This window comes from Oratosquilla oratoria, chromosome 20 (assembly GCF_046742065.1).
Source record: "Oratosquilla oratoria isolate Oo_2021 chromosome 20, ASM4674206v1, whole genome shotgun sequence".
Classification (NCBI taxonomy): Eukaryota; Metazoa; Arthropoda; class Malacostraca; order Stomatopoda; family Squillidae; genus Oratosquilla; species Oratosquilla oratoria.
The window spans coordinates 33,981,625-34,002,451 of NC_134796.1; the positions used below are offsets into that span (position 1 = coordinate 33,981,625).

The following is a 20,827-nucleotide window of genomic DNA, read 5'->3' on the forward strand; positions in this document are numbered from 1 at the left end:
TTATTATTATTATTATTATTATTATTATTATTATTATTATTATTATTATTATTATTATTACTATTATTGTGAATAGGAAGTAAAGGAAACACGGGCTGAGTATTTCCCTCAGCCCGTGTTCCCTTTACCTCCTATTCACATTCGTCACAATGTATACACATTATTATTATTATTACTATTATTATTATTATTATTATTATTATTATTATTATTATTATTATTATTATCATTATTATTATTGTTATTATTATTATTATTATTATAACTATCATCATCATCATCAGCTTCATCATCATCATCATCATTATCCATTGCTGTAAACTTTTCCAGCCAATGTTATATCATCATATCATTCTTGCAAAGAATGTGGGCTGCAAAATGAATGGACGAGGAAATCCTCTGTATCTAAAGACTTAAGGACAAAAAGCAGAGTCGTCACCATTCCTGCCCAGTGTCCCCCCGAGGGCGGCACTGTCCTTCCCACTGTCCAGGGTGCCATTCCAGAGCCCAGCCTCACACCCACCCCCACCCCACCCCCGTGTCCTGGGCCCCTGGTTGACCGCACACGTGTCTTGAAGAAGTTTTTGTTAACATCAGGAAGTTGAAAGTATTTTTGTTAGCGAATGATGGGCGTTGTCCCCGTGTGCATATGTGTGTGTGTGTGTGTGTGTGTGTGTGTGTGTGTGTGTGTGTGTGTGTGTGTGTGTGTGTGTGTGCACGTAATTCAACACGGTCTCAGATCACGTGGCCTACCCGTGATCCATAACTATTGCCTCACGGATGAAAGTTCAGAAGTCATGTAGTCTGATCTCTGGGTAATGCTGTGACTGCATATGCCCATGCACTTGATTAAGGGGGACAGTAACAGTCTGCAGTATATACTGGAAGATTAATCGCACCGTGAGCGGAGCGTGAACTGTGTACCACAGCTTAGCAGTCTGCGACGCTAGAAAAGAGAATCACCACGCACACACGTCTACATGTATGATAGCTTGCGCAGGAAGTCCATTTTATTTTCATAACAACGCACGTTTACACACCTGACCCTTGTCCCCGTGCCAAGGCGCAGTGTTTCACATGACAAGACGCGTGTACGTGTGTGCGTGTGTGTACGTGTATGTGTGTATGAGCGAATGAAAGCGAGCAAGCTATCTTGCGAACTGGTAACGTCAATGACTTTACGATGGTGCGCGCTTTGACGGTTAGCGAAGGAGCTGGCATGGCGAACTTCAGGACACCAAGATATTTTACTCTATTTTAACATGTCCAGACATAAAAGTAATGTACAAGTGACAATAATGAAATAACAAGAATAAGAAGAATAAAATAATACAAATGGTAGTAAAAATAATGATAATAATGACAATAATGATAATGACTAATAATAATGATAATAATAATAATAATGATGATGATGATGATATAGTAATAATGATATATACATACACTAAAAGCTTTCTCCACCTTAAAAGGCGGGTCTCCATCCCACAGGCAAAAAAAAAAAAAAAAAAAAAAAAAAAAAAAAAAAAATACCCACATGTATTCCTTCCCATCTTTGCTCCTCTTGGACGAGAGGTTATCCATAAGAGATATTAACAAAAATAAGCGACATTATGGAAATCATATGTATATAAACAGAAATGTGGTTTGCTAAACTTTACTTCACAGAATTAATTCCGCATCTGTAACTCACCCGCCTCACGCGAGCGAGCGCGCACACACACACACACACACACACACACACACACACACACACACACACACACACACACACACACACACACACATATCCCTTAGGGCTCCTGCAGGAAGGCATTCTCTACCTGAAGTCCATGAAAACTTATCTCAGTCGTGACGCAATTATATAATCATAATCACCACCTGACAATAACTGTCAGCAAGGCAACGTTGCTCAAGACATTCCTTTATATTGGGACGAATATCAACTCTCAAGATACTGATGGCGTTGTTTGGATGGAGCTGTTTTATTAATTTCAGTCAACATTTGCCTATACCTAACAAATCCTAACCTGTCTTAAACTAACTTAACCTGTGACCACTGAAAAATCGACATACGATGGGGATCTTAAAAATAGTCTTGTCTCCCCCTCCCTCCCCAACCTCCGACTTTCCTCCATGCACGTAATACACATCGTTCGTAACACTGCTAACACACTTTCTATGACAGTCGAATGTGCAACAGCCTTATTTTCATGTATTTATTAAAGTTAACATGGGAATTGTTTGGTCGTAATGCATGCTGTTGTATTTTCATGAATAACTAAAGTTAACTGGGAAAGTGGTTGATCGTGCACTGCTGTACTTCCATGTATTTGCTCAAAGTTAACTGGGGAAGTGTTTGGTCGTCTCTTGGAGATGCGGTTCGGGTATAAAGAACATTGGAAAGGAACAAAATGAAGAGTCCTTGGAGGAGAAACGGTCGGGAACCTTTGTGGCAGTGGTAACGTTATATACTGCACACACCACTTCAGCAGGCAATTTGCCCTAATCGTGTGTTTATGTGATGTGCGTGTGTGTGCGCATACACACGCACACATTCATGAACAGTTACAGCTCAGCTGGCACGAGCTAACGTCTGTGCATGAAGAGAGAGAGAGAGAGAAGCAGCGTACATGCACGTTCGAAAGTATTTATGGTTGTTGGCACGACCCAACGTAAAGGTGCTTTAGGTCCTATTTTCATATTCTTCAGCATGTGGATAACATCATTATGGAAACTGATGATAACATGGCCAATACATACACACACACACACACATGAATATGATTAAATAGCTCTACCGACAGGATTCGAACCCTCGGTGATACGGCGCTTTATCATCGTGAACCAAGGACGCTACCATCTGTACTACGAGGTGGACGTATAATAAAATCTGTATGGTCTACCTAGCTGATCTTCCAATAGTACATATATGTATTTCATGAGAGCCTTCCGACACACACACACACACATACATACACACACACACACACACACACACACACACACACACACACACACACACACACACACACACACATATAACCAGCAAGAGCTATGTCGATTATGAAATGAAGATATCTGTACGGTCACTCCTGTCGAATAGGTCTTGTGCGAAAGACGAGACAAAGCTCACACGAATTCCAAATCACAAGACTCAGCCAAGTTGCACGTCCCTGATGGCGAGAAAGAAATCTCCCCACACATAATATATAGGTTACCATCATAACAACGGTGTGGACCATTGGGCTACCTCATAAATACACAAAACTTCAAATATGTTGGACACGGGCACCAACGACATATCTCGCAAAATGTGTGGGAAAGTAAGATTGTACGACTACAGGCTATTAGACCGACATGGACACTACAGTCAATGATATCACGGATATTCCTGTTGGATCATCGTCACATAAAAGTCCAACCGCATTGGCTCTTATGCTTACAGGCAGTGTGCCACCGAATGTAAACAAAAGGCAAGCTGATATATACATATATTCATACATATGTACACATCACACACACACACACGTATATATATATATATATATATATATATATATATATATACATATATATATACATATGTATATATATATACATATATATATATATATACATATACATATATATATACATATATATATATATATATATATATATATATATATATATATATACAATGTATACACGTTTGCACGCGCGTGCTTGCGTGTCCATAGCTTTGAAAACTTGTCACTTTGCAGATTCTGACTACAGATCTATTTTAAATGACGTCTGGTAAATCACTTTCACAATCTTCATGCAGTTCTATGTACAGTTTAGCCCAAGTTCGTGCGTTTTCAGTTTCTTGTTGAGATTTAAAGTTAAACCGGAAGCATATTAATGAAAATGTTCAAATGTTTCGAAGTTCAGAGAGGTTAGTCGAGTTCGTTGAAGTCTACGGACTCAAAGCGCCCATGTTGGGTTCTGTAACTCTAAGTGACGTAGGCACTTTCCCGCCCAAATCTTTGCAAAATGTAACGAAGAATATTGAGAGAAGCCCCGAAATTCACGACCGCACCGACGAAACAGGAAACATGGTAGACGGTATGCGGCAGATGGAGGCGTATGGCAACTTGCACGCGGCAGAAAGTGGTATTTGGCAACCCTTAAAGGTCGCACGCGATTGGTCCAAGAAGTGGCGCCTGGGCCCATACGTTGCTCAGTAGCTGTCTAGCCGGCATAAGGAGAAGTCGTGAAAACAACCCCGCTCAGTACAGAACGCAGCGCCAACCTGATCTTCTACCAAACTCTGTATCAAAACAGATATTGAACCAAGTAGGTGGCGAGTTGTATATGTTTATTTATAAGTTGCCTGCATCGTGGAGACGGGTTGTTGGTTTTGCATATACCGGGGCGAGTGTTAGTGCGTGGAGTCGGAGCGGAAAAATACCAGTGTTATTCACGTTTCGTCATCTTATTGTTGACAAACAGAACTGATCTTCCTGTCAGCCACGACATCTCTGCCCTTGCGGCAAGCATCCTCTTCTCAGTGTTGAGTTTGCCGTGGATATACTGTTGAGCATTTTCGGTATACTGATGCATCAGTATCAGCACCGGAATCTCTGGCAGTATGCTGATGCCACTGAGCATCAAGCACTTGGGCATACAGTTGGAGCAAAGAAAGAATACGGTGCTTCGTCGAGATGTACACATTGGCGCGCGCGTGCAAGCAACCATATCCAAAACAAACCTAACGGCAACAAGTTTCGTATATCATTTCAAGCTTTGCCGGGAAACGCAAGCATACGGCGTCCCAGACTGACTGCCGTGCTTGTAGTGTGTGTGTGTGTGTGTGTGTGTGTGTGTGTGTGTGTGTGTGTGTGTGTGTGTGTGTGTGTGTGTGTGTGTGTGTGTGTGTGTGTGTAATGTGTAATGTGTGCGTGTATGTGTGTGCGCGCGCGCGCTTTAGCGGCTCCGGGCCGAAGAAATCGATGTTTGGTCCCCGGCCCTCCCGCTCCAGACCAGAACGTGTGGGCCTCGAGCCAAGCCTTGGCAGTGGCCCTCGGGATACTTCGTCTATAGCTCATCCTTGACCTTAGTTGGGACTGTCGAGAATGTCATTGATCGACATTCTATTAAACTCGTCTTGATTCAACAACCTGTACGCACACACACCACTCTTCTTTTGAGAGTGGCGCTATGATGACGTAGTCAATGAAAGCCCGATGATCGCTTTAAGGCTTTTTTCTGGCTAACGGCAGTTGACTCGTCAGGCGCCTGTAGTCCTTCACCCTCCCTGCTGCGTTTGACGGCCCTTGTTTACACTAGCTGCCGTCAAGCGATTTTAATCATCTGATGTGGGAAACCCACCCCCATAATGCAGCAAAAGGGTGAGTGGGTCGGACACTTGTGTGTTGCGGTTAACCCGCTAAGGTTAGTAGTCACTTATAGTGATTTCTGCCATGTTATTTAACATCAAAGGAGGGCCTTCGTGGAATAAGGCGTGTTTGTGACAACGTGAGGTGAGTGATGATGGCAAGGTGTTGTCAGTTCGAATCTCGGGTGACTGACAACCTCAGGAAACGTCACCTAATATGGGTAAAACAATAAACTACCCACAAGTGAAAATATCGCCAACAGGCTGTGTGTATGTGTGTGTTTTGTTTTCAAAGGTCACATGGAGCCTCCGTTGGTTCGCTGACGACAAGAGAGGGTCAGAGAGAACATATTCCATATTAAACTGTTATGCAGTACGAACTTTATTGCCAATTTATGTTTAACATCGTCGTGGTTAACGGTAAAAACTAGAGATTATCGGAACGTTTTGTGGTTGGGGATGCGGTCTCCAGATGCCTGGCTGTAGCCAGACAATTCCATTCAATTTCTGGTTGTCCTCCGCCAGGAGACAGGAGGAGGAGGAGGAGGAGGGCACTTTGAGAGATCTGCCAGAAAGTAGTTGGTCGTAAGTCGAAGCACTTTATTCTGTAGTTTTCTTAAGTCGAAAATCTGGATTCTGTTGTTTTCTTAAGTCGAGAATCTGAATTAGGTAGTTTTCGTAAGTCGAGACAGTGTATTCGGTAGTTTCGTAAATCGAGACCGCGCAGTCGGTCATGAGGGTTGAGGGTGTTCACTGATGAGTGGCTGGCTGGCTCTATCTCGGTCTTTTCCCGCGGTCAGAGGGGTCGGAAAGTCTCCTTTTGCGCAACCTTGGACTTGTAACGGTCTCAGTATCGCCTCTCATAAGCCAGAATACAAAACAATCATATATTCATAACTTAATGCAGAATTCCATCCTAATTTCCAAAATTCATAGCGGAATTCAAAGTTCAAAGCGGAATTTCAAATTCATAACTTATTTCAAATGTCAAAACTGAATCCAAATGTCATAACTGAATTCTAAATTCAAAAAGGTCTTCTTCGATTGGGGAAATCAGCTTGTCCCAGAGCCTCGCTACTGAATAAAGTCGTTTGGTTCGAGTGACACTGACGACAAACTTTATAAAACAATTGGACCCCCCTCCCGCCTAAAAAAAAATCACGTGTAAATAGAATGACTCGAAACAGAATATTAAGTTTTCCTACGCACTAGAAGGAGTTTCCGTGACAACTGTCAGCACAGAATCATCTGGAAAAACAAAAACAAAAACAAAACAAAAAATCGCTTGCGCATTGACCAGCATAAAGTAGTCTCACCAGCCTCGAATATGTTGAGTACAGACAACTGCGTATTCCCCATGATTGCGCAGGGCAGGCAATCGAACTCTTGCTTGCGGTGCCCAAAATAGACTTGGCCACGGTCGTTCAAGATGGGCTTGTACGGAGCAAAAGGTCGCAAGAGTGCTCTGTAATGCCATCAAGGTGGTGCAGGTTGTCTCCGAGAGGCGAGTGACGGGAGAAAGTTCGAGAACCGAGCCGGTGGTGACGATGTTGTTCTGCAACTTGAGGTGTGTGCCTTCGGGCTTGTGCTTCAAGAGGACTTCGGGATCGGAGGGATTGGACGCGAAGGTTGTGTAACTAGGACTCCTGAAGAAAGTCCTTGAGGTCATCTGTCACCACCTCCTCTTCCATATCCTCTTCTTCATCCTCCTCATTCTCTTCTTCCTCCTTTTTCCTATTCAGTTTCCTCCTTATCTTCTTCATATTTTTCTTCCTTCTTTCCTTGCCCCTCTTCTTCATCCTCGTCCTTCTAACGGTGGAAAAGCACATCACCAGCAAATTCCTCGTGGGCTGTTATTCATTTTCTATCACTGTATGAACACACGTCGTGAAAAAATCACCTGTCTTAAATCACCATGTGATATCACATGACCACCTGTCACTGACATCACACATCGTCAGCACACATCATCACGTATCACCAACATATCACATGACACAGGGAAGACCTTATAGTACGCATGTATTACTAGAACAAACACGTTAAACCAAATTAACAGACTTAAAAATGTTCTCATGCGCAGTGCTAAACTCAGTGTGACGAACAAACAGGCGTAACAGTAATGACCCAAAAAAACGCATTTCCGTCACAATCATTGCATGATTCAAAACACAACAAACCTTGCATGCTGCGTTCACAACAAACACCAGCACATGACGTCTGCAAAACACGTTTCGCAACCTCTCAATAAAAACTGCATGACGGCGACAAAACACACAATTTTCACCCTTACAACAAGCACTGTTTGAGACTCGAATATTGTCACCCCATTATACCTACGATATGCATGACGCAATCAAAACAAACACCACGACACCGTCAAAACAAACACGGCGCAGCGCCACCATAACAGTGCATGACGTCATCATAAACACTGCGCGGCGCAGTCAAAACAAAACATTGCGCAACAGCGCCGCCATGAATGCATGGCGGTACCAAAATAAAAAGTGCATGGCGCAGGAAAAAAGAAAACATGTTTCACCTGCCGTAAGATAACTGTGACGGCGGGCACAATTAGACAGGTGGGATTGACTGTGGCTACCACCAACGCAAACATTTTAACATAAGCATCAAGTTACTACTACAGAAAACACACACACACACACACACACACACACACACACACACACACACACACACACACACACACACACACACACACACACACACACACACACACACACACACAGTGTTCCGTTGGAAATCTTTTTATTCGAGTTAAAACTATTGATCCAAGTGGACTTCACCCAGCCATCCTGGTAAATTAAAGTATTTTTATTAATACGTGTACAAAGCATTACTTCACTTTTGCTCCGTTTCGGGAATCAGTAGAACGTAACCCTTCGCCCTTGTGTGATGTCGGCTCCTAACGGGGGAAGCGTGACGTCACGTGAACTCTGCCATTCAGTACTTTTGGAATCGAGCTGTGACATAAGCGAGACTGTTTGTACATTTCGTCTAATAGGATTAATTATTATTTGTAAAAAGTTCCTCATAAGCGAAGAAGATTGTCGAGTTCATTATTGCGAGTGATAGTGTCTTCAACATGACTGAAGTTGAATTTTTTCACTGGAAAGTCTTCTTTTTTTTTTTTTTTTTTTTTTTTTTAATCTTGATGGAAACTCGTTCTGCCTCTTCCACTGCGTTTTACGACTTGCACCTGGTACCAGCTGAGTGACACCCCCCCCTACACACACACACACACACACATACACACTCTTCACCGCAGTGAAAGGGTTGAACATCTTATGCTGACTGGTTAGCATGCTTCGTAGAAGACTTATCCAGCGCCAGGCTAATTTATTCAGCCGAGGAGTTGCCCCTGAACTGAACGACTTTGCAAGTGAAGCGAAGGCAGTCTAGTTTAACCGCTTCCGTACCGGGTTGGGGGGGCCCTCCTTCCTTTTACTCCGGCTGTCGCCAGGGGATTTGATTCATACTCGTGGGACCCCGTCGTCTATATCCTGGAGACGGTTTTAGGAGGGAAGTGGGATCCCTGATCTGTCCTTCAGGTGAATAAATCGCCTGACGACAGCCAGGACTGAAATATTTTGGCGACACTTATGTTGAAGGGGCCTTAGTGAAATTGTGTTCTGTGCTTCATACGTCATCATGAGGTTGTGCTCTTTACACCTGCAAGTGAAAGGAGATGGCGCCACCGGAGCTAGGGTCAACCTCAACGATCTCCTGGGGCAGTAAAGAATCTTCTAGGTAATTACTCTAAAATGTAAAGGATTACACGTTTCCCCCCAAGACCAACAACACGTGTATGTTCCCTGCCTTAGCCCTTGTTAATGAATCTCGTAGTTGGATGAAACTACCGTGGGGAGGAACTGTATAACCCCCGTAGAGGGGGTTCTGCAGTGGACCATGTAGAAAGGATGAGAACAAGTTTCACAAAACGTGTGCCTAATTGTCCCCAGCGAAAGAGCAACTGAAAAATGGCATCCCCACATTTCAAGACCTTCCTCTTCTTCCTCTTTCAACCTTGGGGAGTTGTGGCGGCGGAAGACTCGAACAGTTTTTGAAACGTTGTGTTCAAAAACCGTAGATTGTCAACATGTTTCATTACTCTGTTGTGTCCCTTTTTGAGGTTCTTATGGATTTTCCCAGCGATTCTATCCTTGTCATCACCTGTGCCCCTTATGTTCGGATAGCCAGCGAAATTCCTAATTCTGGGTGTTTCGAACCAGTGCCTATGTAGTTACCAGGCGAGTACGAAGCCCAATGCATCTTTGGCGAAACCCAGCGAATGCTTAAGAAGAGGTCAGAGGATGTTGTTAAATACAGGGGCTATGCTCGTGGTGTCCCTTCTCTGTATTCATCCGTCAGATATAGCTTGAGAGGAGTTCGTGTGATTAACTAGAGGGGGCGGTAGCATGGGAGGGAGCGGTTTGTAGTCGACGTACTTGTGTTCTGTGAGAAGCCCTATCGACATATTTCGTCTAAGACAGGTCTTGAACGTGTCTGTGGCTCGACCGGCATTCTTCTTATATTTTTCACTAACACTGACCTCGATTTTGTTAATCTGGGTGTCTCACTCGCGTGGTTGGTCACATCAAGGAACAGTGGGAAGTAGTTTCCTTATTTTATTACTTTGCCCTGGAAGTCCAAGCATACAGGGCAAAGGTGACTTGTGACGTGATCGAGGCACCTTATCGTGAGGTATTTGTTTCGAGATATCGCTACTGATCAGAAACTAAGAGATAAGTGGGCACCACGCAAGACATGTCACTGCACGTTGCGCTTACTGTTACCCCCTCCCTACCCTTCCTCCGCGCCGGAATAAAATCGCCTGGCGTCATCTGGAGCCTGGATTAGAAGCGTGACTGACGGACGCGTGCCGCAACTTGCAGAGCCCGTGCTGACGTAGCGTTAGGGTCAGGATTGTTTGCACCGACAACATCGGTGGCGTCGGGTCGTCCTCTGCAACGTTGTACAGCCCCGTGCAACTGGTGTTGAGATATGGGTGGCAAGGCTCGTGGTGCAACTGGGGCGCTGTAGGTTGCAAAACTCGATAAGCGGCTGTTATCGAGATTTGCGTGTTTACAAGGCATCGTGTAACTAGTTCTGTCTTCTTTCTCGTGTGTGTGTGTGTGTGTGTGTGTGTGTGTGTGTGTGTGTGTGTGTGTGTGTGTGTGTGTGTGTGTGTGTGTGTGTGTGTGTGTGTGTGTGTGTGTGTGTGTGTGTGTGTGTGTGTGTGTGTGTGTGTGTGTGTGTGTGTGTGTGTGTAGACCCTGCTGTAGGCGGGAGTGTCAATCGAGTAGCAGCGGGCCCAATCTATTCTTTTTTTTCCATTTCGTGTCCTACTCATGGTTCGAAGCAGTAGTAGGAAACGGGGGTTCTCAAACAACTGAATAAAATCGTGAGAAAGAAGGCGTGCGAGGGTTGATCCGGGTAGATTGTGGGCGGGGTGGGGTGGGAGGCGTTCTTCTACCTTCACGTGCACGCCCACGACCCCTGGGGTTGTCCTGGCTGCGTTTGGAAACACCTGCCGGGTGGTGGTGGTGGTGATGTCGCAATGAAACTCAGGCGCTGACGCGAGCCTGGGGTCACATGACATCCCTCCACTTGTGCTTGCGGAGCGCCATTTACCATTGCATGGACGCCTCGCATAAGACCCATGCTCCACTTTGCATTATTCATTTCAATAAGTAAATTATATTACAGGAACTTCACATTATTCATTTCAATATCCAAACTATATGAAGGATACTTCACTCTACTGTATTCATTTCAATAGCCAAAATGTATTACTGATAATTCCACTCCGCAATATTCATTTCAATAGCCATAATACATTACGGATACTCCACTTTACAATGTTCATTTCAATTGACACGTTTCCGATTACCATTATATTATTGTGGTCATGAACACACCGTGGTTTTTATACGTTTTGTAGTTCGCACGGAGATGAATAACCTGCCGGTTTGCTGTTCTAGTGGCTAGCGTCTGTACCTCTCATGCTGGGGGTACAAGATCGCACCCCGATCACAACCACGCCCAGTTCGTTACAGACTCCCTTGTGCGATATGTATATTGTGTGTGTGTAAAATTACAAACAAAAAAAATCCCTCTCATCCGGGGAAGGTAATGAATGTTGATCACAAATCTAACACGTGGTCCAGATTGCCGTGTAATAACCCTTGTTTCTTCTCTCCGCAGGTTCCAGCGTTTTGCGTAACAACTGTGTTCCTGGTTATCAGAAAACCATGTCTTGCGGGATGTTGCACACCGACAACTACGCCTTCTCCTCAAGGTAAGGAACACAGGTGATGCTCGACTGGGAGTGGGCGTCAGGGGCGCGTGTATGTGTTATTATCTCCTTGACAGTAACTAACTGTTCTGTCCCTAGAAACAGTGAAACACCAAAGAGGTAGATCATAGTGGGTGGTTAAGTAAGGATACGAGGTGGGCGATATGAACGAATAGCTGTAGAAAATAAATTATCATTATTCTTCTTTGCGTGGATATTATTCTCCAGTCTGAAGAGAATGTTGCGTGGTTCTGGTCCGTAGAGGTGTCAGTAAACCCCCTTCACGTATTGGCTGCATAAATCTTGTGCAGTGGGGGAAGGGTCGCATCCTGTGATGGTTAAGAATGTTGGGGTTTTGTATACATTGGAGAGAGCGGGGCCAGGTATATTTAGGAGAGATGAGGGGGAGGTTGAGTAGCATAATATTTATAAACAAAAAAAAAGGGGGGGGTAGGGCTCGCGACCTCTAACTCACGAATTGTTTATCATACTTAAAAAAAAAAAAAAGTGCTACTATGGCAACCTGTTACTTCAAACGACGTATGTTACTCAGGTTTAAGAGTACGCTAACTCAGCTAGTTTTTCCTCCGGATTACGTATTTAGATATAACTAAACCCAGATTAATTTTAGTGAATAAAAGTCCATGTCTAAGAGTTACCTATAGTACAGTCGAGAAGTAGAAGTGTTCAATAAAGGCACATATAATGCTAGGAAGTTGATAGTCGATGTCCAAAGCCCTGGTCACACATCACGACTCAAGCGAGTTCATACGAGTAATAACGACTTCGTTTACTTTTTTTTTTTTTTTCGAATCCCCAAATGTTACATTTGCGTCAAATGTTGAGAAGCTGGATAGCGAACTAAGACAAGTTAAACCTATAATGATATTAGACACATTGTTGAATTGCTTAGGGAAATCTAAAATACCGTAAGCGGAGTCGTCCTGCAGCTTTTCAAATTGACAACATTTGACGATAATCGTGATAGTGTGACTGGGGCCTAAGACTAGAAATGTAATTTTATGCTGCTGCCACACTCCCTGGTTACAATACTATCATAACCTTTCGAATCTAATGACTCGTAAGGGAGACATTGCTATAGCCAACAAGCCGGAACGGCGGCATCGTGCAGTGTAACACTGGCAATAGAAGAAGAGACACGTGAAGAACGAGGGAACAAGGACAGGTGTGTGTGTGTTGGGTGGGGTGTAGGTTAGGTCCAGCGGAGAGGAAGAGTGGAGTGGGTGGAGACAGGTGTCCCTCAGATGACTAGTGAACAAGTGTAGCCCAGGGAACATAGCGGGGCGGAAGAGGTGACGTGGTTCGTTTTGATACAGCTAAGGGTAGATTGATGCAGTTGACGTGGGTTGGGGGTGACAGCCGGTCAATAGGAGGGTCTCGATCGTTGGAGACTGTTCAAGGTAGAGGTCGCCTTCTCCAACCCCTGCAGCCTGCTCTTTCCAGAAATAAGAATCATGGAATATGTCGCCAAGTTGAAGGGGTTAAAAGTTGATGTGGAGGTCGCGTCATCGCGTGCACAAACACACACACGCACAATAAGACAATAGTGCAGGTACTCCAGAAACGAGAGAGACGGAAAGGAATGACATCATCATCTCGTGGAGAAAATCGATATTATGGTAACCCTCCACAGGGTCCTTTATCAGCAATGACCTCCTCCCAACCCCACCCTAGGTGTCTTAGATCACCCTTAAGACCCCCCAAAGAAACCACCCAAATCCGACCTACAGGCAGATGACTAAAGATAATTATGGTCGACAGGTTGATCATGGCGTGCCGGCCGGTATTCAAAGTCGCCGCGAAAAGGGGGAGGGGTTACTGTTAGGTCACCCCTGCTCTATCGTGTACTATCGATCTGTCAGAGGTACTGGCTCGGCTAGGAAGTCGGCGACAGGTAGGCGTCGGCACTATGTGGGTCGTGAGGGGTGTTACTGACTCGTAACTAGCATTAGTGGGATACGGTAACTAGCCATGTTTAGAACTCGAGAACCCTTTGACGTCTGTTTTCGACTCCACAGGCGATTTTATTCAGCTTTGGGGACCATTAATCCACTCTTGGTGTAGCAAGTCATGGGTTTTCTGATTGGGTACAGGGGCTTCATCCTATACGAGTTTGGGCAGCAGTTTCAGTGGAAACCCCCAACCAGGGTAGGGCGAGTTAGGTTATGCGTCGCCCCAGGTCGTTGTAAACGGAATGTTGGTAAACACCCGCGCTTTCCGTGGTGAGGGAGTGGTGGAGAGGTAGGTGGTGGGGGAGAGACGTGTGACGTCATGGAAAGTGCTGTACTCTTCCTCTGAATGCAAAGCCGTGTATTGATTCCGCCCGGCAGTGTGCACGCACGTACGCGTCGGGCGTGAGGCAGGGGTTAGGGGGGGCGTCGCGCCGACCGGCCGGCGTGATGCACAACGCTCGTTGCGTCACATCATACATTTGCGCGCGAAGGTGTCACGCTAGTGACCCTGTGACGCAAGATTCACGTAATAGGGGCAGAGTGAACGGAAGTGGGTTTTGATGTATTTATTTGGTTTAGTTGATTGTAACGTACAAGATAAGAGCTACGCTAAGGGGGGGTTCTGTCTGTGTGTGTGTGTAGCTCAGTACACGCTAAGGGACTGTAATAAGGACGAAGTGCACTTTAGCGCAACTGTATCAAACAGGAGTAATGACATCATTTGCTCAGGGGACCGAGCATAGCACGCCACACAGATAGGCGGAAGGGAAGAGATGATGCAGCATGATAAGAGGGGTGAGAGGGTGCCCGGTAGTCTCCGCCGCGTCACATGCATGTGGCTGGGGTTGTGCGGGGCCGTGGCGTGACGTGCTCTTTTGGAGGGTCAGGCAGTGACGTCATCATGGGGGACCGGCCCGGGTGAAGCAGGGGGGCAACGTATTCTCGGCACCTCTTAGGTCTACGTGGGGGGTGTTTCCTCACGGCTGAATGAAGTCGCTAGCTCATCAAATACATCTGCTTTTGGCTAAACAGTTTTCTGGTTATCTGTTGCAAGTTGGTTTTTTTAAGATTTTATTGACTAATGCCAAGTGACTTTATTTAGCTTGAGAGAGAAACACATCTTCAGTGGGTGAATCATGATATGACATATCTTGGTAATTGGCTGATTGTTTATTTCTACAGCACACTTTAGCCCCCAACTGTACCTCAGTCAGTGATGGTACTAAGCCAGATTGTCTGTTTTTTTTCCCTTTTTAACACAATGAAAATAGAAATGGTAGAACTTGTTTCATACATTGTCCCTTTCTCACTTGTCCTATAACTGTTAGGTGTCAGTGAGTTAGTACGAGTCCTATTATTATGAATACTATAAACGAAGGACCTTTACAAATTTTATGCCACCCAATAGTGGACTTTTCTGGAAGACCTCCATATTTTCCAGTCTACTTCTCAGCTAATAAAATCTTCAGTATTAACATGAATGAAGATCATCACTGCCCGAGGAAGAAAGGCCATTAACATGTTGTACACACTTTAGGTCAAAATGACACTGTTGACTTACTATTTCCTTTCTTGATCCAACAGTTGGGTGTCGCGGAGTGAGAGTGTTGAGAGCCTGACCCACCTGGATGCTGCCATGGGCCGCCTTGATGCTGCACCCCTCAGTGACTCCATCATGACCCTGGAGGACCTGCGATCCGAGATGAACTCCTGCCACACGTAAGTCATGGACCCTAAAGGTCTTCCACTTTTGGTCATCTGTTAACTTGTGAAATCTTCGTCATGCTATGTTTAAGAAATTGTTGGGCAATAGTTTTATATAGAAAAACAAGAAGACCATGGGACAGCTGTATCTATTGTTTCAGATTCAAGAGTCATGTGGCGATGTATAATGGAATCTGTATGTTTCTTTTTAATCCAACAGATGTGGGGTGAGTTGGAATGAGAGCCAAGTTTCCCTAGACTGCCGGGAATGTGGCGGTTACACTCTTTCCCGACCCTGCCCCATGTGTGACGGCAAGTGCTCAACCATGTGGAGACGAGACATTTCTATGGTAAGAATGCCATCATTTTTTACTAGACCCACATTTTTCTAGCTGAGGGGATGGGATGGGGTGACTTTTGTCAATAAAGTACATTACAGTGGAACCCAAGTGGACCAATCATAGGTACCTATAGGTCATTCTGCAAGACAAGTCTTCAAAACCCATCATCACCCACTTCAGACTGGGCCCAAGATCTGTCAACTTTGACTATATTTCCTCTACCTTTTCACATAAGGATAGCTAACAGTTCATGACTAAAACATCAGAAACTGTCTCACACTAATACAGCACAAACAGACTCAAGTTTCTTCCCAGAGAGAATCTATGAGGGGGGCCCCTAACTTGTCAATTGCTATGGGAATATAAGGTACTAAACCATGAATTTTGGGGCAACATTATTTGCTAGAAATTAATATATTTTTTATTTTGGCTTGTTGGTGAAAGTAATCCAGTCCTATACACAAGTCATATTTAAGTTGTAAGTCTGTCATAAACTAGTATTCCATTATTTGCTCAGATGGGTAATATTTTTATCTGATAAGTAATGTACCACTCTAGTAACAGTCCGTTTCTTTTTGTCCACAGTCTCACAGCTTGGGTAAGGCGCACTGGGAAGGCGAGTGTGCGCTATCCTCCTCAGATACCGACAACTCTGTTCCTGCCTTCCTGGCTGAGGACATCCTAGTGCAGGGTATGGAGGAGCTGACCACTTCGTGATGCTACAGCCCAGTGCGCACTGCTGCTGCCACCACCGCTGACGACAGTCGTCATGGTGTTACGGAAGCAGCTGCTGCCACAGCTGTTGCTGCCGCCACAGTTGAGGAACCAAGTGACGTTAAGGCTGTGCAGCTGGAGGCTGAAGAGCAGGCACACCACAAGGCAGTCTGATTTAGAGACACGCATAGTGAGAAGATAAACTGAAGGATTAAAGAAACTGCTGGCTTATTCTTTGGAAAAAAATTCTGAGGCCTGTTCATTTGCTTATTTATATAACTGGAACAACGCATAGGCAGAGAGAACAAGGAGCATTGAAAGAAAGTAATCTGCTAGAACAACTTGGAAGTGCACAGCTTACTATGAATGGGACGAACTTGTTAATATTTGGAGTTGAAGTAATAGCTACTGTGATATGGGTGAGGAGTGTGAGCTTGTGGACACAAAGCGTGATGTGGTGCAGTGCTCTTTGGCACAACCACCACACATATCCAAGGTGCCAGACAAATGATTGAAAGCTTATATAATTGTATACAATATATATAAAAAAAATCATGATTCTGTGATATGATCTAGCATTTACTAGGCCAATTGAAGCGAACTTGTTCCAGCCCGCCCAGATGAGTGATCTTCTGAAGTGGTTCAGGTGTAATTCTCGAGTGAATGCCATTGCTTTTTGGTGTTCAGGTGTAGTGAACAAGTGTTGGCAAGGAGTCAGTAAAGACTTGTGTGCTTGCATGCAGGTTAACTGACTGACTTTGACTGTGGTTTGTATACATGTTGTATACTTCTGTGGCACAGGTGTAGGCCTGTATGTGTGGTATATGCAGATGTCAGAGACACCTGTCTTTACAGGTGTTGTGAATATCTCATGTGGTGATACAGTCATGTCCAAGACACCCAGCTGTAAGTGATTTAGCTGTCTGAGTGGTATCAGAATAGCACAAGTATCATTATACAGTTTCAGTGTCACCACTACCACCACTGCCACAGCCATATCACAGTTCTGCCACACCACTACACACCTCAGCCACTACACCAGTGCTACACTACCATATCAGATGACCCTCTGTTTCTCAAGCAAAGGTTTTCAGTTGTGGGCTTATTGCAGTCTTCATATGCACTAGAGGCGACAGCATGAAATATCAACTCAAAAAGGATCATGTAGCTCCACCCCACAGGAGAATTCCTACAGCTTTTTAGCTCTAGGGATTTCCTGTGGTTATCCCCTAGTATCAAGGGTCAGGATTCCTTAATTACCAGGAACTTTGCACAGTCCCTTGTTACAAAGGGGCTTAGCAAGGTCCCTTGATACTGAGGATTCACAAGTACTAAGAGCTTTGCAAAGTCCTTTGTAGTTAATGGGAACCTTTATAGTGTACCCCGATGACTTGCATCTTTGGACTTGGGGGAGCCTTCCGGTACGGGCTACCTCTGGACCTTGGGGCTCTCCGAGGACCATTGTTAGTTGGGGCTACCTGTTGCCTCTTGCATCAAGATGCGATGTGGCCTCTAGTGAATGGAGGGACTTTGTGACCCACAAACACTGGGAGGTTGTACAAATGGCCCATGTATAGATCAGTGGCATGTTATTAACCATTCACGGAGGTGCACCATAGCCCATGTTTGTAATGAATATATTGTTGTATTGTTACCAGGGAACAATGACAGGTGTCTGCAAGTGATGGTCCTGCAAGACAGACATCCCTGCCCACCTGTCTTGAAAACCCATCAGCACCCTTGCCTCCACCTGGAGGTGCAGTATTCCTGACAGTCTCTGGTCCAGGCCCAAGATCTCTCTTTATCATCAGACTGTATTTCCTCCATCTTATTAGTTCTCCGTATGCAAAAAATTGCACCTGCTATCCACCTACTACTACAAGCTGGTGACATGGAAACAGCCCCACACTAATACAACACAGATAATAGTCCAGCATTTCTTCCCAGAGGTCATTGGCAGGGCCCAAGAACATTACCATCTGCTGTGGGGATGCAGGTTTCCAGTCAGTGGAACTTGAGGAAATTATTATCATTGTTATTGTATACTGCAACCATTTTAGTATTCAGTTATTTTTTCCATGTGTATTGGGGGCTATTGTTATAAAAAATTACATGTATAAGGTCAGTGTGATCCGACTTTATTCATGAAATTAAAGTAGCCAACAGTTCATTTGAGTTGTGTTGTAAGATCCACTTCATTCAGGGGCATGCTTTGGTTCTTTATGTAAAGAGGGATGAGGTATGTCTTTGTTGTAAGTTATATCTTGAACCTTCACTTATGTTCTGGGGTGTATGTGTGCCTGCATTATATTCAAGGTCATCCAGTAACTAAAAATGTTCTATTAATAGATAATATTCAGTAGATCTGGCTTTAAGAGTCCAAGTTTCTGTCTTATATTGAGGTATTTTTCACATCTGATACCTGAGGCCAACAAGGTTCAAGTGTATTAAAAATATTATTTCTCCACCATACTATGGGATATGGTATCACCTCCTTACCATGGGACATGCATCTGAATCTTCATGCAACGGAACATAGTCATACTTCCATATTAGGGCATTTGTATCTCCTCCCATGGTTGTCTGTGGGACATTGTGCCCTTCATGCTGCGTGACCTTCTGTAGCCCCTCCATATAATGGGACATGCTCTGGCACCTCCATAATATGGGTCATACCAAGACCCTCAACTGTAGGGTCTCTGTGGCCCCTGCATACTCCGTGGGCATACTCTGTGTGGACCCTTCTACATATGGGTCATCATTCTGTGGACCCAATGCATTTTAATTTTCTTTTCAAATTGGTCAATTCAATTTGCATACTAAGAATTGTTTTTAACAAAATTGATCCCAGTATATCTTGAGATAATTGGTTATGTACTTTGATGGAAGTTTAATGAAATTGGGAAATTTTTTATAATGGTATAAAGTTGTCATGAAATGAGCAGCTAAAGCAGCAGCTCCTGTGGGAAGGCCCCCCAGAGTGAAGTTCCTCAACCACATGTCAACCGCCCACAAGCATTGAAGGATTCCTGTAGTTGTTTGTCCTTTGCTCTCAGTGTAGATTGTCCCAGTATGTGTATTTAATTTGCCTGGCTTTGTTCCTTTGCTTTGTATCATTCCATGCATCACCGCTGGTTGTTGTACAGGCAGCGCAGCTGACGGACAGGTGCATGTTACACGAACATTTGAAAACCCATTCATTTCTACCTAATTCAGTGAACTTGTATGCTTGAAAGTCTTTATCATTTGATCAAATGAGGTTACCATACCATTAATGTATTATTTTTATATGAAATTATGTGCAAAAAGCAAAAGTTCTCAGCTCAAGATTTAGGAGAGCTCACTTAGGCAGGCATTGCCAAATTTTTCATCTGGCTCTGGACATATCAGGTTCGGCCACTTTCAAGTTGTCTGCCTTGACCTGCTTCAGCTGAGTGACTCCAATGTGTTATTTTTCATATTGTAAATACCCACAGTTTGTATATAGTTCCTGCTTGCCATTGTTTTGCTCGATGGGCTTTATTTTTTATTTATTTTTGTTTGTTTTTTCCATTCATTTTTTTGTACAGGTCTTTTTTCCCCATACTTCCTTTTTCATTCAAGAGACATTTAGAAACTACAGTCCAGTATTTCAAGTTTTGGTGGAATTGCAATTTGATAAGTTTTTATGCATCAACAAAATTTATCTCCCATCCACATTTGATTCCCCCCCCCCCCTTGTCACTTTTTTCCTACTCTTGACAAAAGTTGGTCAGATTTGTTTTCAATGTGTTTGTACTGTATTTTAGAATTATTGAGAGATTTAGGTACAATTCAAAGCCATACAGTATCAGTACTTTGTTAGTCAATGTTGATTTTCCAAATGTCATAAGTCATCCAGTTGTACATATATATAAATATGGAAATATATTTTATTTCAACAAAGCCACACAGGCTCAATCAGTGAATTGCATTGGCCTTACATATTTTCTGTCTCTAAAGGTCTGATTATACCCTGTGAAAGGATACTGTAATCATAATGGCCTTGTTCAACTTTCTTTTAATAAAATTATGTTAAACTTTTTGGTATTTCCAGTAATCCTTATAAAGATGTGGTTTAATCAGTAATTCATTAAACAGTTTTGTGCTTCTGAAAATAATTTATGGGAATTAAATTTCATTACCAATAAACAGTACCTCTTTCAGCACAATAATGTACAGAGGTGGAGTTACAGAATAATAAAGAAGATTTGTGGAGTGAACTCGTATTCTTGTATCTTCACCAACAACTCCCCAATTTCAGCTGTCAGGCCATGCTGTGTCTTGCTGCATTGCTTCTCACAAATGCCCCTTCATCCACAAGGAGCTAAATTAAAAGAGAAAACAAATGGGTGTGGGTGGTTACATGGCTTGGCTGGCTACCTCCCTTATAAGG

The 20,827-nt window shown here is 43.8% G+C and overlaps 1 protein-coding gene across 2 annotated transcripts; it reads left to right on the plus strand.

Moving 5' to 3' along the window:
• The first annotated feature begins 4,162 nt into the window (after nucleotides 1-4,162).
• Pino (protein pinocchio) lies at nucleotides 4,163-20,474 on the plus strand. 2 transcript variants are annotated; one of them, XM_076203821.1, is made up of 5 exons: nucleotides 4,163-4,320; nucleotides 11,591-11,684; nucleotides 15,239-15,373; nucleotides 15,579-15,708; nucleotides 16,285-20,474. In XM_076203821.1, the coding sequence occupies exons 2-5, from the start codon at nucleotides 11,638-11,640 to the stop codon at nucleotides 16,414-16,416; spliced, it is 444 nt and encodes a 147-aa protein (XP_076059936.1). In that variant the 5' UTR covers nucleotides 4,163-4,320; nucleotides 11,591-11,637; the 3' UTR covers nucleotides 16,417-20,474. The 2 variants fall into 2 exon arrangements, with proteins under 2 accessions (XP_076059936.1, XP_076059935.1); XM_076203820.1 differs by lacking the exon at nucleotides 4,163-4,320 and adding an exon at nucleotides 5,348-5,375.
• The last annotated feature ends 353 nt before the right edge of the window (nucleotides 20,475-20,827 follow it).

Bases quoted from the DNA above. Each gene is read 5' to 3' on its own strand.
- Pino (XM_076203820.1), top strand. The intron at 15,374-15,578 runs GTAAGTCATGGA...TTAATCCAACAG, and splicing joins GAGATGAACTCCTGCCACAC to ATGTGGGGTGAGTTGGAATG. The intron at 15,709-16,284 runs GTAAGAATGCCA...TTTTGTCCACAG, and splicing joins GGAGACGAGACATTTCTATG to TCTCACAGCTTGGGTAAGGC.